At 43.2% G+C, this 18,551-nt stretch overlaps 1 protein-coding gene across 1 annotated transcript in view; it reads left to right on the top strand.

Annotated features, from left to right (window-relative positions):
- The window catches only part of grin2aa (glutamate receptor, ionotropic, N-methyl D-aspartate 2A, a), a gene marked incomplete at both ends in the record, with an annotated part of 269,807 nt that overhangs the window by 207,431 nt on the left and 43,825 nt on the right, over positions 1-18,551 (top strand). The window contains 3 exons of the mRNA XM_080723739.1: positions 614-816; positions 10,289-10,460; positions 16,059-16,212. Coding sequence (XP_080579865.1) covers positions 614-816; positions 10,289-10,460; positions 16,059-16,212 — 529 coding nt within the window. The remainder of the gene's footprint in view (positions 1-613; positions 817-10,288; positions 10,461-16,058; positions 16,213-18,551) is intronic.

Here is an 18,551-nt window from a genome sequence, read left to right as displayed (position 1 = left end):
AAGTTATTTGTTAAAAAAAAAACAGTAAGATGCCTAAAGGGCGAGGTCGCGCCATGGCTTCGTGGCCATCTGGCCAGTGATGCTATATCGTACCAGTTATCCATGGAGACCCCTGATACCCATATATGGAGATCAATGCATGGAGATATGAGACCCCAAACATGCTTACTCAGTTATTTGTTATGTGAAAGTCCTATGACATCTATGACATCTGACATCATACTGTACATGCAATTCCTTTTATGCCCTTTTGGCCATCTGTCTTGGCCATATGTGGATTCTGTTAGTGTGTTGGCCTCCATATATGGGCATTCCCATTTGAAGTCCTGTTAGATATGGGCTTAATATTGATGACATCAGGGATCTTCATACTGTATAAGGGAATAAAAGGGATTATCTTAGTGTCTTTCCCCTGACATCTCAGTGATGTCAGAGGGTGATGTCAGAGCATCAAACCGAGTGTAGACAGACAGAGACAAGATGTGACCGTTTTCATACTAAACTGTGACCTACAGCCGCAACACGCTGTGACCGTTTTCATACTAAACTGTGACCTACGGTCACAATAATCCACCAGTGCTCAGACCTCTGTCTTCTCTCCTCTCCTCTGTAGATGGGGAAGCTGGACAATAAGAGCCTGACCCTGAAGTATCCGGTTTGGCCGCGCTTCAACTCGTACGGGGACGCTGAGATGGACGACAACCACCTGTCCATCGTCACCCTGGAGGAGAAGCCCTTTGTGATTGTGGAGGACGTGGAGAGGCTCACAGGAACCTGCATGAGGAACTCTGTGCCCTGCAGGAAGCACATCAAAGAGTGAGTATGTCTGTCTGTCTGTCTGTCTGTCTGGACTCTGGATCTATTTATGCCAGTGGTTCTGGCTTAGAGTTGATAGAGTTGAGGTTGTCATAGACATGCATTCATCACGGTCACAGATGGAACGGAGTGTGAATCTGGTCTAGAGCAGTGGTTCTCAACCTTTTCAGGTAGCGAACCCCCAAAATAATCAAATTTTAACTGGGGACCCCCCACTCTGACGAGCACTAAGAGTTGAGGCAATACATTTTGTATAACACGGTTCTATTGTGAAAATAGCAGATCTACATGCTCAACGGATTTACACACTTTTCTTTATTGCACATGGAATTTATAGGGGAGCATTTAGCAACACGGAACACGTTGGACATGCAACTCGTTTTTTGTTAGTAAGAATGTGGGAGGCGGTGGCTTGCAAAACAAGCTTTTTAGGGCACTCTTGCTCGGACAGAACGGGGAGACTTCCATGTCTCCGTCCATGCTGAGAGGAAGTGAACTAACTCAATTGGTTAAATCCTTCCACTGGACTATATTTGGGGATTCATTTAAAATATGCAGGATCATCCCTTAACCACCGTTTGAAAGAAGTGACAGTTTAATGAGAGAGAAATGCTAAAGAAATAATCCTGAAGGATTAAAAAATACCAATAATTTCATTCAGGAACTATTCTTGCTCTGATTTCATTCTAGTTCATTGGTCTCTCTCTCTTCTCTCTCTTTCTTTCTTTCTTTCTCATGCTGTGTATTGAACAGGCTACAAACCGTTTTCAATGAAAGCTAGACATGAGGATGACGAGCTACGTCGTTGTAGCGTGACGAGCTACAAAAGCTAAAAGAAAAAAGTTGAACCGGTGGAAAACTTTTGCCAGCACTCCGGTGACGCAGTGAAGCATCAATCAATCATGTATTTTTGTTCCACCATCTCTCTCCACACAACTCCTGCTTGTAATGGGGGGAAAAACATGATTGGCCAAGTTACCTGATATTTTTAAAGCAAGCCTTTACATTTTCCACATGAATTGGGACGTATATTTCCCACATTTCGAGGTTCAATGTTCACTTTTATTCAGTATGTCTGTATTGGAGTCGAGGAAAGCTGCAGTACAAAACACAGATAACCAGGGACGTGCTGGGCCCCTGATTCAGCCCAGGAAAAAGAGTTGTAGAGGCCCTCATTGCGTGCTATAGAGAGAGATCTCTCTCTATAGCACTGCTGCTACTCAAAGATTTGCCATTTCAGATCATGACAAGTGACAAGCCAGTGGGCCAATTACATGAGTTATATTTCGTCTTTGTCGGGTGGAAACCTTGTATGTCCAAAACCATTTTAAAAATGATTTAATCTAGTGAAAACAGCCGATCTACAAGCACACAACGCCTCGCGGTGCGAGGCGTTGTGTGCTTGTAGATCTGCTGTTTTCACTACTTTTGTGCGACGGCCTTGTATGATGAAGCAGGGCTTTGCTTTGTGAAAAAATGTACAAATTTGAAACTTGGAGATACAAAGTTTTCTGCCCGACAGTGACGATTTACTTTGTTGGCCGCCTAGCCCACAAAATAGAACGAAGGCCGACATTTTATTATTTTCCTAATGGCAGCACGTCCCTGCAGATAACAACAGTGCATATAGTGACCATGGGGCTACATTCGTTGCAGAAGAGAGAGACACTTGAGCAGCTCAGACAGTTCTAACCTTTTATTCAGGTGCCAGTATAGAAAAAAATGACTAACGTTTCGATGCTAGTGCCTCTTCATCAGTCAGGGCTACATGGAATTGAAGCCCATTTCCTGTTAGTCTTTTTTAAATCACAATGATATGCGTTTAGTAAGTTATCGTCACATTCATTTTAAAATGTAGGCTATGTTTCTAGGCTTTCTACTGGTTCTACCGAGTGAAGACCCGCCCTTGCTGCGGTTGCAGCGAATAGCATTCCTGTCCGCTTCTGGACTGGATATAGAATTGTATTTGAAGTTGTTGTACAATAGGCTTCATTTACAGTCTGTAGAAAGCAATGGCATGGGGCGCCCGCATACCACATAGGCATTGCCTGCCACATAGGCATGGATGCCTGACGGCATCGCCAGTTCGATTCCCGATCCGGACGATCTTTGCTGCATGTCACTCCCCGTCTCTCCCCCCATTTCCTGTCAGTCTAACTGTCCTAACCAATAAAGGCATAAAAGCCCAAAAACAAATCTTAAAAAAAAGAAGAAAAGAAAGCAATGGCGTAATGTCCATATTTGTTACGGTCTATGATAGTGACGCGTGCATACATTAGGCAAGTCAAGGTAGTCATAGACATCACAGTCATCTCATCTATTTTTAAAGCCTTACAGACATTACACTGCGTGTACTAGGGTTTAAGGCCGGGATTCCCGGGATGCGGGATTCCCGGGAAAAGTGGAGGTATTTTCCATCGCGGGAAATGAGCCGTCTCCCGTTATCCCGTTATATATATATATATTTTTTTTCTTGTTAGAAATTACTAATTTCTAACGCCTGGTAACAGCTGAGGAGGCAATTCCAACCGTGCAAGCATGGCGTCCCCTTCACCTGTGTGGAATGACTTTATTATGATGATCCAACGGCTATATCTCCGGTTGTGACACTGTGTGAGCATCGATCGTCGTCACCTCTCCTCTCCCCCAGTCCCCACGCTAACGCTGTGGTGGACCAGAGCTACTCTGTCACCCTTTCCGTGAAAGCCTTTTTCTGTGTCGTATTAAAAAAATAATACAGTCCCCGGAGAGATGTGTACATGTGTCTTTAGTTCCGACCGTCTAGAAAAGGTAATTGATCGGTTGAAAGAAACTTTTTAAGCATGTTTGTTTGTTTCGCCAGCACAGCCACCCTGCCCCCGTGTCTGTCTGTAACTGCGCGTTCATGTATGCAGTAGAAGCGAACGCGCATTCTGTAATGAATGGCAATGTCCACACAAGAGATATAATCCAATAGAAGTAGGCTTTACTTAAACGTTAGGCAGAGCACGAGTAACAACAACAGTGGAGTGTGTATACAGACTACAGAGTGGCGCGTACAGCATGCATAGGAGTACAACATACGTCCTCACGTAAACACTATGAAACGGACCTGCTTTGCGGCAGTGTCGTGATGTTCTTAAAGGCACACTCACCATATATCTTTATATAGAACACTAACATTATATAGCATATATGACACATTCACGTTCAATGTAGTTGCATTCAACAGCGCAAATTGTTGATGTGAGGTTTAAGAATAAAGAGAAGCAAGTTCTTATTGTCACTACTCTACAGGGACAAGAAGAAAAATGCAATGTTGTGATTGAGGTGATAATAAAAATAAGAAAAACTAAGATAAGGTAAGATGATGATGATAATAACAATAATAAAAAATAAAATAAAAAAACGTCAACAGTATAGCCATAGAATAGCTGTATAAAGAATGTGTTCTATTGCAGACAAACACTTGTAGGTATAAAATAGCAGCCATAGTAACAGTAATAGTAGTTCCATCAACTACAGTAAGCCCACTACTTGACAATGGCTGAACCACTGTCTTTAGACGGCCTTAATAACCCATTGTGGTGTGTAAAATAGCCTATAGAAAAAAAGTTAATAACTGTTGCAACTTGCAACAGTACAAATCACGGATACAAGGTCAACTAAAAGGATTTCCTATAGTAATCTTTTTGGCTTATTTACACAGGAACCACTTGTGTATCTCATATAACATTGAAAGACAGATGGACAGTGCTATGCATAGGATATTAACAGTTCAAGAAAAAGCTCAATAAAGTTCATTCAATGTTGACAAATGTGTCATATTTTTTCTGAATATGGTAGGCCTATATAGGCCTCAATGTTTGATTTTACATGTTTATATTTCGTCCAAATAAAACGTTTTAAACAATTAAATATCAATTATATTGAAAAAACAAGTATCTACGTATAAATGCATTTCAGTGGGCACTTTTTTATTATTATTATTATTTCTTTTTTTAAAGGGAATTCCCGGGAATCCCGGGAAAAGGCCATAAAATTCCCGGGAATTAAAATTCGATAATTCCCGGAAAATCTTAAACCCTAGCGTGTACCTGTTTGTGGAACCAACGGTTCCCAAGACATGTGGCCCATGTGGATCTCCTGACCTGTTTCTTTAGTGTGAGGCAGCTTGATGCACAAGTACATCCCCCGGGCCATGATGTGCAATACGCCCCCTGGACATGACGCTATTATTTCGCAGGGACTCACCACCAATCCAACCCATGATGCTGAGTGCCAAGAGTACCAATTTTTTTACCATTCAGGTCCTTAAATCAAATCCTATTTCCTAAATCCTATCCTTGTATGGGGGTCCCTCCCATTGAGGAAATAGAGAAGATGAGATGTCCCATTGCTGATGGCAACATCACAGGTGATAGGCCAACTCCCTTGTAGGGGCGTTCTATTGTCAGCTTGGGAGGGACTAACATACAAGGAAAGGATAGGAAATAGGAAATAGGATTTGATTTAGTGACCTGAGATGCAGCTATAGTCTTTGGTAGGGATTGAATCCTGACCTCCCACTCTCAGGACGGACACTTGATTCTTGAACATGTTGAGCAACACTTCAAAGCAGACTTGGCAACAATGTACGGTAGCCAGTGGTGGAAAAAGTACTCACATTTTTTCTTGAGTAAAAGTATCAATACTGCAATGTAGAAATACTCTGTTACAAGTAAAAGTCCAGAATTCAAACTGTACTTGAGTAAAACACGAAAGTATTGGCATCAAAATGTACATAAAGGACAACTTTGGTTTTCTACAACAAGGGTTCATATTTTAGATTGTAATTAGAGAAAATAAAAAGTGAGTGTTAAAATGTTTTCATTTGCTTCGTTCTATTGTTTTATCGCGTTAATATGTGGGGCATGCGTAGTGCGTACGCATGGGGGCATGCGTACAAGTGGCTAAATATGTATTTTTAGACACAATAAGCCAGCAGTTTCTTTATTGCTATTTACAGTAACACTTCTAGCCCCCATAAGTCACATCCAACCATGAAGGGTTGCGTTGTATCTTGGGAATGGGCTTATTCTGTGTAAAATGACATATTTAGCCACTTGTACGCATGCCCCCAAACACTGAAATGAGAATCTCTAAAACAATAGAAAGAAGTAAATTAAATAATTTTAACACCCATCTTTTATATTGCAAATTACAATCTAAAATATGAACCCTTGTTGTAAAAAAATAAAATTGTCCTTTAAAGTAGAACATGTTTGAAAATAACAAATCTACAAGCTTGTAGATCGGCTATTTTCAAATAGCCACGGTATAGAATAGGGCTAACCGTGCATTAATGTATGTATTAATAATTGTAGTGGAGTAAAAGTACAATATTTGGATCCGAGATGTAGTAGAGTAGAAGTAAAAGTACTGAAAACTGGAAACACTCAAGTAAAGGGCAGATACTGTACCTCAAAACTGTACTTAAGTACAGTACTTAAGTAAATGTACTTGGTTACTTTACACCACTGACGGTAGCTGACCACGCTTGGTCGTTTTGTATAGCTTGTGTCTCTGCTAGTTTGAACGCTGCATCATCCTGTCACATGCTGAGTGTGTGAAGTGGGTCCACTGTGGGCCGTGTCCTCCTTTGTTCAGTTCAGTGGGGTGGGGTGGGCAGAAGCCTCTCTGGCAGCCTCTGCTGACTTCAGCACTTTACTTCACCCTGCTTACCAATTTACCCTCTTGCCTGCTTCTAAACTCAGAGGCCTCCTATCACGTACAGTAAACCTCCCTGCACACACATTACCACACGTGGAAAGTGGTTGAGAATAGAGAGTATGGTGAATTAGGGCATAGTTTGTCGTCGTGATATTGTTTTGTTTCTGTCGGGTCTGGAAACCTCATACAGTATGCCCAAAACTGTCACTTTTCAGGATTCAAATGCAAAAATCTACAAGCTCAAAGCATGTCACTTTGTTCACACCACGTTTTGCACTAGTGGTTGGCGATATGGTGATAATTATCATTGAGACGATACAATGTCTCCACGATATGCCTTTTCAGAGGTATCGAGGGAGCCTTGTAAAAAACAAAAAAACATTTTGGTCTAAATCAGTAGTTCTCAAACTTTAAAATGTCAAGGTCTCCACTTAACTCTGACAGTATACGTATACTGTCAGAGTTACATAATTGTAAAGTTCAATTTAGAGAGTCTAGTTTTGGTCAATTAACTTGAAAAAGAACCATAAAAACCAACGTGAAAAAGAATCGTGATAAAATTGTGTATTGTGATACAGCTTGCGAAAATATTGTGATATTGTATTTTTCCATATCGCCCACCCCTTTTCGTACTGCGTTTTACACCACGCTTCGAGCTCGTGAATCTGCTACTTTTGATGCTTTTGTGTGATGCTGTAGTATGATCAAGTAGGGCATTGTATTAATTTATGAAGAAAAGAAGAGTTTGGAGAGGTTCCTTCCCAACAGTTACAGTGTCCTCTACACTCAGTTGATTATGTGGTAACAGGGTCCATGGGAAGCAGCCATTGCCTCTCTGTGAAGTAGGGCGAAGGATAAAGCATCTCCAAGGAGCAAACACAACACAACACAACACAACACATCACAACACAACACAACACACGCACACACACACACTTTATTGCCACATGTCCTCCCACTCACATTCCGATGCATTTGTGTGCGTTCGTCCCTCTGACGATGCCCACTGAAGCATCAGTGGTGCCCATTTGGAGAAGATGGGTTAGAGAGAGAGAGAGAGAGAGAGAGAGAGAGAGAGAGAGAGAGAGAGAGAGAGAGAGAGAGAGGGTGTTGAGGGTGGGTCAGCACTATCCAAACATGCAGAACCATGAATCCACAAACACACACACACACGTTCACACACACACACACGCACGCACGCACGCACGCACGCACGCACGCACGCACGCACGCACGCACGCACGCACGCACGCACGCACGCACGCACGCACGCACGCACGCACGCACGCACGCACGTACGCACGCACGCACGCACGCACGCACGCACGCACGCTCCCTTCGTCTCTCTCTAGAGACCCTCCTGGCCCCATAGTGTTTCTATATCAAGTTGTCCTATAACAACTTCACAAACAGCCTCCATAACGTCACATGGTCTGTTTCTACTGTACTGTGGCCTGGATAACACAGTGTGTTCACTGGTCCACTACTCACTGGTACAGTCGTCACTGGTACAAGCACAGTGTGAATGGTTCAGTCTTCACCAGGCATGTGCACACATAGACATCAAAGGCCTGCCCTATTATCCGTCTGTTAAAAAGTGCCCTCTTCAGACCATGAATGCAGTTTTTACTATGGTGCAAGAAATGCAAATGTCCCTCTTTCCATGCCATACCTGAAGGCAGCATTCAAGAGAATTGCCTTGTCCAAACTCTCCTGAACTTGAATGCAGCAGCTGTTGAAGGAGTTGCCCTCTCTGTGTAGAAATCCTTGCCGTTACGCCACATCTCCCATATTCACTTATTAGGGCTTAGTTCAGTGTGGTATCAGGCGCCAGAAATAGCCGACCTCCAAGCTTGTGAGCATGGAGGTCTGCTATTTTCTAGATTTTCACCAAAAGGCCCCTTTAGAAACATTCTCTGCACGTCCCTGGTGTCAGTGTGGTGTTGTGAGATGAAGGAGGGTCCCGTTGTGTTGAGTGTTCAGTTTAACCAATAAACCTGGAGGAGCTGTGTGCTGCGCGCTGGCTGGCAAAATCACACCCACGGCTGTGGCATACACCTTCACTCAATCTCTGTGAGTGTGTGCGTGTGTGTGTGTGTGTGTGTGTGCGTGCGTGCGTGCGTGCGTGTGTGTTTTACTATTGTTTTTTCGGTTGTGCAGAAAACTTCTGATTGGGTTTGGGCTCATGGGGGTTATTGAACGCTCCAGGCACTGACATTATTAGTCTCTCTCTTCCTCCTTTGCTTTCTCTCCTCTCTCTCTCTCTCTCTCTCTCTCTCTCTCTCTCTCTCCTTCCCTCTCCCCTTTCTCCTCCCCTCAGTCTTTCCCTCCCTGCCTCCCTCCCTCCCTTCCGTCCTGTCCTCCCTCTCTCCACCTCTCTATATCTCTCTAATTGGGTATATTTGCTAGAGTTGTCGTTGCAGTTACGGTTGCAGCGATCGTTTTTTCCCGCGAGCGCTGAATTGGAGACCAGAGACGAAAATATTGGTGTGTGTGTGTGTGTGTGTGTGTGTGTGTGTGTGTGTGTGTGTGTGTGTGTGTGTGTGTGTGTGTGCGTGTGCGTGTGCGTGTGTGCGTGCGTGTGCGTGCGTGCTCGTGCGTGCGTGCTCTCCAGGGGAATGCATGGATGTGCGTCACAGAGAGAGCTAGCAGGACTGATTGATCGGACAAAGGATTTCGCTGAGCCAGCCCAAACTGAATCTCTCTTATACCGATACAATGAGAATATAATAAAGGATATTTTCCCCCTCTCCCCTTCTCTCTCACTCTCTATACAACAATCTCACAGCACATTTGTAGTACTAGACATGAAAAGCACTCTTAATCACTTTCAACCTGGCGCCCCTATGTTGGGTTCGTCATTCAAAAACACCATTGTAAAAACGAGTATAAAATAGGGCTTAGGTGGTTATAAGGATGAGGCGTTTTAAGGTGAGTGGGGAATGCATTTCACCTATATGGTCCATCTTCCTAGAACAATAGCAAGCAAGACATATCCGCGAGCACACATTCGGCGAGTTGGTGTGCGTGCTGCGTGCGTGTGTGCGTACGTTTGTGTGCATGCACGTGTGCACGCACCGGTGTGTGTGTGTATGTTCAAAAGATAGCAAGCTTAATTATGCGTCACAGCTCACAATGAGTCACATTGTGAGCTTATAGATCGACATTTCTTTCTATGAATATGATTGTGCCTTGTCATTTTGACAACAAGTTTGAGAACCACTAGACTATAGAGTTCAGCATCTGAACTCTTCTCTTCACATCTATGTGGTGTGGTAGAATGATCACAGATGCAGCTCTGTCAGCACTATGATCACACCTTTCTGGAAAGAGTTTGAAAGAAAGAGAGTGAGGGACAAAGACTCTCTGGTTGTCATTCCAGGATAGTCTATCCTCGTAGTTGCAAGTCCCAGGCTGATGCTCCTTCACCTTTAACAAGCAAAATGCTGGAATGATAAGCTATTGATTTTTTCTCTCCCTCCCTCTCTCTCTCTCTCTCTCTCTCTCTCTCTCTCTCTCTCTCTCTCTCTCTCGCTCCCTCACTCCCTCAATAAGAGGGATGCACACCGTAATTTGTTTTCAGGACAGGAACTACTTGCTGGAGTAAAAACTTTATGATACATTTTAAGTAACTTTCCATTCTGTGTTTTTATACTTGTTTGGCCAATTATTCAGCCCCAAATCGATGCTCTGAAGCCAATAAAGTACTCATTGGTCTGTGACATGCGCTGCTCTAGTCTATACTGCCAGTAACAATATTGTTTTGTTTGTGTTTTCTCAGCAACACAACTGAAGCAGGCGGGACCTACATCAAGAAGTGCTGTAAAGGCTTCTGTATTGACATCTTGAAGAAGATAGCCAAGTATGTCAAGTTCACCTATGACCTTTACCTGGTAACCAATGGCAAGCATGGAAAAAAGATTAACAACGTCTGGAACGGGATGGTGGGAGAGGTGAGGACTGTTGTTTTGCTTTGGTTTTTCGTTGTGTCTGTTGATTTAACTTGTACTTGAACTTACACTGTGCGATCACCTCTGTGCATGTGGGTGGATGTCAGTAAGGGATGTCGTGTGATGAACATACATACCTGTTGGTGCCTATTGAGATCGGCAGATTTGTCCCAGGTTTTTTCATCTCACCCACTTCACGCAGTCTACTGTCTTCACACATTTAGGAAAACATAGGCATACACATAGCATAAACATTAACAGAAAGTATGTAGGCTACTTAACATTGACCATTTGGAATACAAGACTGTAACAAGGCAGCAAATCGCAACTGCCCCTTAGTAGCGGACAGTAGAAAATCACAGTAGTATGAGTGACATGAGTGATCTGGGCAGCTTGCCCCAGGAAATGTGCCAATCTCAATAGGCACCAACGGTACATACCATGTATACTCACAGGTTTATTCATCTCTGTGTGTGTTAGTTCTCGATCTAAAGTTTAAAGGTTTAAATCAAATGGCATTAATTTATATATCTAATATATAAAAGATATAGGCTATATTTTTTTGTCTTGTTAAGACAAATGTAATAGATAGATATGACACAACACAGTCTTGTCTGTCCGTCCGTATCGGTCGCTGGGTCTTGCCAGAGCCGTACTGTAGCTTTTCACTGTAACACAGAGACATCGTAAAGCAGCTGCTTCAGGTCAAAGTTAACCTAACAGATAATTAAACATTAATGCTCTTTAAATTGTGGCTGCAGTGGTGATCTACTTAAAACCACTTAACCCCTATATTTAGTTGACCAGAATCCCCCAGGGCTCTACTGGCCCCGCTCCTGTTATCTGCGAAAATAAATAGTGAGGTTGTAGATCGGTTGATAGGTTGTAGATTGGCTTTTTCCACAGAATGTTCGACCCACAATAGGGAAGCTACAGTATAGGGTTTGTGTGGTCAAGCTCCCATGTGCGTTTGAAATGACAGCCACCAGTCAAGCACAGATAGCGCACTGTCCAGGGGAGCACACAGGCCGGTGGTTCTCAAAGTGGGGTCCAGGGACACTCCGGGTTCCTTGAGGGGCTTCCAAATGGACCCTTACAGGGCTTTAACTCGTGTGCAGTCTTGTGTAGGCCCTACTTAAAACACATTACACTCTCAGAGTTTAGTTTAGTTTTAGTTTATTAAAGATCCCCATTAGTCTACACGCCTGGAGTCCAGGCATAAAACAACATCACAATACAAGACATAAAATGTAGTGGAGTGTTAATTCATATGGTCTTTATGCTAGGCTTTGGGCCTCTTGCAACTCCCAGGTGCCCCTGAGTTGTGGGGGTGCTTGTAATTAAAACGTTTGAGAACCATTGGTATAGAGGTCGAACGAGACAAAAGCTCTTCTATTGAACTCCCCAAGATCAGACACAATTTGACTTCTCACAGGCTGCTTTAATTAGGGTGACAGAATCTACTATAGAATGATGGGAGGTGCCCCACTGTCCATACCATACTGTAGCAGGGTATTGGGACCCTTTTTCCTTGGGGCGTGTGTGTCTTTTCTTCTGTGATGAAGATATAGATTTTTTCTTTCTTTTGTCATTTGGATTCAAATTAACGACATCCAGTGACATTATTGGACACGTACGCTTTGAGTCCAGACAGGGTCAATAACAGGTCACCGTCATGTATCACATCCCCTTTATGCAATACGTGCTCACGCATGCCACAGTCACATCACATTTCATGGACACGGGATCGAAAAGTACTTTGCAGACAGCATGGATTTTTGAGAATACATTAGACCCGTTAACGGGTCTGTGTGCAATAGCGACGTATGGATGTCCCTCCAGAATTCATTTAAATTGATGTGTTATTTATAGGATTTCACTCATTATTCAAGGTTATGTTGTTTCTTTTTTCTTTTGTTTTCGTGACACATTATACTGGAAAATACATAAACAACTCGGCCGTTTAATAGCCTAACAACGAATTTAGCTTTTTTTGTTTTATTATGGTAATTGTTTAGCATTTTCCCCCAACAATACATAATGAGAAATTAATGAAAAATAAATTGTGGTATACCTAATAGAACTAGAAGTCTAATAATAACCCACAAAAAACAGGAAAGCATCTGTGTCATTTACATTTTAACCACTTAATTATTATTCTATACTTTGGCTATTCAAAAATCTGATCTTTTTTCTTCCATAGAAACAAAAAGGTTTGAGAACCACTTACCGGTACTTTAAAGGAGTAGTTCACCCCCAAAATGACTTTTTTTCTATTGATTAGTCATGCCATGGAGACTAGAGTTCAATATTTTTTTTTTGTTTTTTGTCGCATTCCTAAGACAAAAATGTCATAACAATAAATTTACCCCCATTCATTCCGGATGGTGACCCGTTTCGAAACGAGTCACCATCCGGAATCAATGGGGGTAAATTTACTCGAATACATTTTTTGTCTTAGGAATGTGACAAAAACCAAAAAATATTATTGAACTCTACTCTCAATAGACTAATCAATAGAAAAAAAGTCATTTTGGGGGTGAACTACTCCTTTAACATACGTTTTTTCAGAAAAATGATTTAGAAGGCATTTGTAGAGATAACCTGACTCCGCCAGATGGTGGCGTATTGAGTTCCTTATACAGCAGGGGTGTGGGGCACGGGAGGCCAAATGCGGCCCAAGGACACATTTTATACGTCCCACGGCTTCATTCCTAAATTGTATTATAAACGGCCCGCCAGCGCCGTCAAAAGGTTCTTCTTTTTTACTTTGCACGTCTGGTTACATTTGGTAATGTGAAATAATTTGTGTTTGTTAAGAGCACACACCTGAAAAAAAGACCACTGATATTAAATATCAATGATGATATGGTTAAATAAAATAGTTTAAATGCGATGCATATAATTGGGACTTTGATACGGTCCAAACGAAAGTACATGTCAGGCCCTTGGGTGTTTTAATATGTTCTAATGTGGCCCCCTTTGAAAAAAGTTTGGACACCCCTGCCATACCGCCTCCATCTGGAACCGCTCGGGACCAACCGCTGGAGAAAGCCCCTTTTTTCAAGCTATTTGGCAGGTGATTGGAGGTCTGTCTATCACAGTCTGGGCGTGCTAACTCCAACCACTCATACTGACATGTCTGCATGACGTATAGTAGCTGCGCCAGCAGGAAAGTAAACAATAAACGCGAGCCTCTTTTTTAAAACACACTTCACGTCGCAGTCCCCCGATGCGGATCTAGGTGAGGCAGCGGGGGACCGGGACGTGAATTGCGTTTAAAAAAAGAGCCTTGCAGCTGCTCGTGGTAGCAGCAAAGATGACAAGTAAAGTAACTACAGTGCAACTGCAACAGGCGTTTCTCGATCGTGTCACACCCGGTCTCGCCCTGACCCCGCCCGTAGCTGCCGCTGATTGGTTGGAACCGGGCGCTGTTCGGTGTAGCACCAATCTCTGAGCGGGTCCAGATCATAGACTGTATAAAAGATATTGACAAAGCGAAGCCATTGGTTTCTATGCAGCGCAAATGACACAATATGGGTCCTTGGCATGGGTGTTGCCATCATAGATTGAAATGCAAACGGGGGAGGCTATTGGCTGCCAACGGTCATGTGAAACCGCAGGGATACATGGGAGAACGCATATCATCGTGATTGAAAGGCAATTTTTAACTAGCGATAGGAACCATAAAGTATTCATGAAAATGTTAATTAAGGTTAGAACACGAAAGGGGGAAATGAATGGGATCCAAAGGAGAACAATTCTTTTTGCAACCGGCCAGGGGGAAAACAGCGCAACTAGCGGCCAATCATAGGAAGTTTTAGTTCCGTATTGGGCTCATTTTAAATCGGCGGAACTCTCCCCCTGGTCCAGATACAGGCTGTATGAGGAGCTCAATACGCCACCATCTGGCGGAGTCAGGTTAATTTGTAGAATGCCTTGGTGTTTTAATGGGCTAATATGAACGATTGCATTGTGTTAGTGAACACTCTGGTACACTTGTTTCTATTCAGAGTTAGCACTCCAGGGTTCAGTTGGCGACTGTAAACTTTACTACTCGGTCTGTCCTTTTTTATTTTTATTATTGCAGACTTTATTTACTGTCTGGAAGTTCATCCAGAGGATTGTATATGCATTCATTTTTATATAGCATTGACTGGTGGGCGTATGTGTGTGGTTATATTGAATACGATGTGAGCAGCAGCATGATGAGTCATATTCCACCTTATTTTGGATTGTGTGTGTGTGTGTGTGTGTGTGTGTGTGTGTGTGTGTGTGTGTGTGTGTGTGTGTGTGTGTGTGTGTGCGTGTGCGTGTGTGCTCGGCCCGGAGGCTGGTATCATGCCAAAAAGCGACTGTCTGCCAAAAGACAACTACTCAGTTTAGATACATCTACAGGTGCTTTTATCAGGATGAAACAGTAGTTAATATTGTGCAAATACAAGTAACGCTATGTGAATGTTAAACTCGAACTCGTCACTTCCTCAAAAGTTATCGTTCCTCGCTCGAGTCACTGAAATAAACAATAGTTCCCATCACTAGCTCCTGTTTACATGTAGGCCTACACTATTAGAAATGTCCATCAAGCCATGCCCTACAGTACATCTCAAGACAAATACTAGAATAAATAATAATGACTTAAATCCTGTCCAGTTTTCCTTCCTATTTATACTCAAAGTGATCAATGGTGTAAACTCACAGTGTGGGTGTAGGTAGTGTGTATGTGGAAAACAAACATAACGGTACACACTACACAGATACAGTTCATCATAATTCACACAAATCCCCTCTGGCATCCATCCGGGTCCGGAATAAGAAGGCTTTCTTAGTCTTCTTGCTGAAGAAGAAATAGGCTGACAAAGGATTCTTATGTAATGTGTAGATTGCACCAGTCTGATAATCAGGCTAGGCTGGGACTCTGATCTGTCCCATATCTGCAGTTAACAGTGATGTGTGAAGTGTTTGTCTGAAACCATGTGTTGAGTAATGGTGTCGTGAAGCGGTGCGATCATAACTATTTTGTAGTCACAGCTAGCGGCTGAGTCAATGTGCTGTTTTTCATGACTAAATTTGATTGCATTGATTTCCTTTTCTCCTGTTGCCTTTGACGCTCATCGTCATCTGTAATGTTGCTGAATGCCAATGGGTAGGCGACTGACATCTAATCCAAGGGTCTTCAACAAGGGGTACGGGACCCCTAGGGGGTCCTCAGAGTTAGTACAGGGGGTCCTCCAAATCTTTGTGTGATATAAACTTTTTTCTCCTTTTTTTATATGAACCGCTTGAATATTTGGATGACTTAAGCCAAAAATAGCAGATCTACAAGCTTGTAGATCGGCTATTTTCAGGAAAGAGCTTTGGTGTAGAGGGGGAAAAGAGCAGACTAAATATAGAGGCATTTATATAGGAATCTATTAACAGGTTGGGGGGTCTCTGCTTCATCTCTCTCTCAACTAAGAGGTCCTTGGCCTGAAAACATTGAAGACCCCTGAACTAATCTGTTTCTCCATCCATCCACCCATCCACCCATCCACCCACCCACCCATCCATCCATCCATCCATCCATCCATCCATCCATCCATCCATCTCTGTGTTGTGCAGGTGGTCTATAAGAAGGCTGTCATGGCCGTCGGGTCTCTGACGATCAATGAGGAGCGTTCTGAGGTCATCGATTTCTCCGTCCCGTTCGTGGAAACCGGGATCAGCGTCATGGTTGCCCGTAGCAATGGAACCGTCTCCCCGTCTGCTTTCCTTGGTAACCGTCACCGCCTCCACCATCTTAACCCCTTGAGTGATGTGTGTGTGTGTGTGTGTGTGTGTGGGGGGCGTGCATGCAACATGTATATCAGTGCTTAGCGAGAAAAGTTTTCAAAAAGTCCTGTATTCAAAACTGTACATCAGTATGAATACAAAAGTATTGGTATAAAGATTGCCTAAAGTACCAAATGTAAAAGGTACTCATCCTGCAGAATGGCCCTTTTCAAAATCACGTTATTGGATTGTAAAGATGGGGCTGATTTTAATTGCTTTGTGTGATGCTGAGTAGTTTACACTATATAATAGCCTAATAGTTAGGAGTATCCAAATTAACGCAATAATGCATAAATGGAGATGAGACATAATGAGAAAATGAGATATGACATGTGATTGTCATGTAATACAAATAAAGCACAAAGAAAGTGATTTAATGTATATTAAAATTACAATTATAATAGAGGATGCCTGCTTCCCTCCCCATTCAGGAGAAATCCTTTGTGTGTGTGTGTGTGTGTGTGTGTGTGTGTGTGTGTGTGTGTGTGTGTGTGTGTGTGTGTGTGTGTGTGTGTGTGTGTGTGTGTGTGTGTGTGTGTGTGTGTGTGTGTGTGTGTGTGTGTGTGCGCACGCGCATGTACCGGTGCGTGTGTGTGTGCGTGTATTCCCACAGCCCCATGTCAAACAGAGGAGACTAAAAACCTAATTGTGTTACACAGCTATCGATACTTTCAGAGGGGTTTGGCCCTGCTGTTTCTAAACAGTAAAACCACCATGGGTTACATCTGTACATTCTGAAAGTTAAATCAACACTCAGGATTTTACAGTGTACTTGGCTCTTCTGTTTCTACTTGGCAGGAAGACTTTTTTTCCCTCACTGGAGACCCCAGTGGCCTGAATAGCCTGAATAAACACATGTTATACACATACAGTATTATTATTACTAGTAAGACACCCTAAGGGCGTCTTACTGGGTGTCTTACTGGTGCATGCACAAGGGTGCATGCATATGGACGCGTGCACATGGCTGCTTTGGCATCTGCTGAGCTGGTCGAGTCATCACTGTGATGTTAGAACAGGTCAGCTATATCCATAATGGAATCCGTGAGGTCAGACGTATAGGTATTGACCAGCTCCATATATGGAGATCTAGGTGATGATCCAGTCGTCTCCATGTATGGATATCCAGGGTTTGATGAGGTCAGTGTTGCGATCTTCATATATGGAGATCCAGGTGATGATAGTCAGCAGTCTTGATTTGCAAATTAATTCTGTCTTGGCCATACTGTATATGGAGCATCCATACATGGGCATTGCCAAATATAGGCTTAATATTGATGACATCAGGGATCTCCATGATTGCCAGAACAGCCTGTCTTGGTCATTGAGTCAACAATCTGATGTCACAACAGCTTTAGACATTGAGGCGTTACCCACTGACTGACTCACGGACGGACAGGATCTGCCGGGTTTCATAGTAAACTGCGACCTACAAGTACGGTCACAATTATGATTTTATTAGTCATATCCATGATGCATACAGCACCTACTGTACATGCAGCGACGTCTTCACATGAAAGAACACAAACATAGGGCATGAACAACTTACAGTACACACACACACAGTGTACTTGGCTCTTCTGTTTCTACTTGGCAGGAAGACTTTTTTTCCCTCACTGGAGACCCCAGTGGCCTGAATAGCCTGAATAAACACATGTTATACACATACAGTATTATTACCAGTAAGGCTCACTTATCTCCACAAATAGGGCAAAAATGTGTTTTGCCAAAATCTTCCTGATCCATGTTGATGACATGAGTGTAGACATACTGTGTAGTGATTTTCGTGATTTTAGGGCAAAATCTGTAGGAGCAGTGTCCAAAAATGTGTTTTTAAAAATCGGCCTGGAGGTGGCGCTATATGGGACAGATTCATGTTGATGGGATGAGTGTAGACATACTGTGTACCGATTTGCGTGATTTTAGGGCGAAAATTGTAGGAGCAGTGTCCAAAAATGTGTTTTGCAAGAATCGGCCTCATGGTGGCGCTAGAAGAGGGCCATGTGAGAAATGAGGGGTGGGGTCTCCACGCCGGCAAGGCGGACGAATAGGTACCGGCCCCGGCTGTCCCGGTCGCTCCTAGCCGGAGTTACAGCATTTTATGTGAGCTGCAGTGTAGGGGGTCCTCCACTGGGGGCGCCACCACTTTTGCATCCGTTCTGGAGCACCAGGAGTCGGTGGTCCCCGGGAATTCCCCGTGAGCAGCCCCGTTGGGGTGGTCATTTGGTCATGTTTGCGCATTTGGTCATTTTTTACATCTGGGGGTCCCCCAGGGACCTGGGG

This window comes from Nannobrachium achirus (genome assembly GCF_963921795.1).
Source record: "Nannobrachium achirus genome assembly, chromosome: 4".
Taxonomy (NCBI): Eukaryota; Metazoa; Chordata; class Actinopteri; order Myctophiformes; family Myctophidae; genus Nannobrachium; species Nannobrachium achirus.
This window is presented reverse-complemented; position numbering and strand designations above follow the sequence as displayed.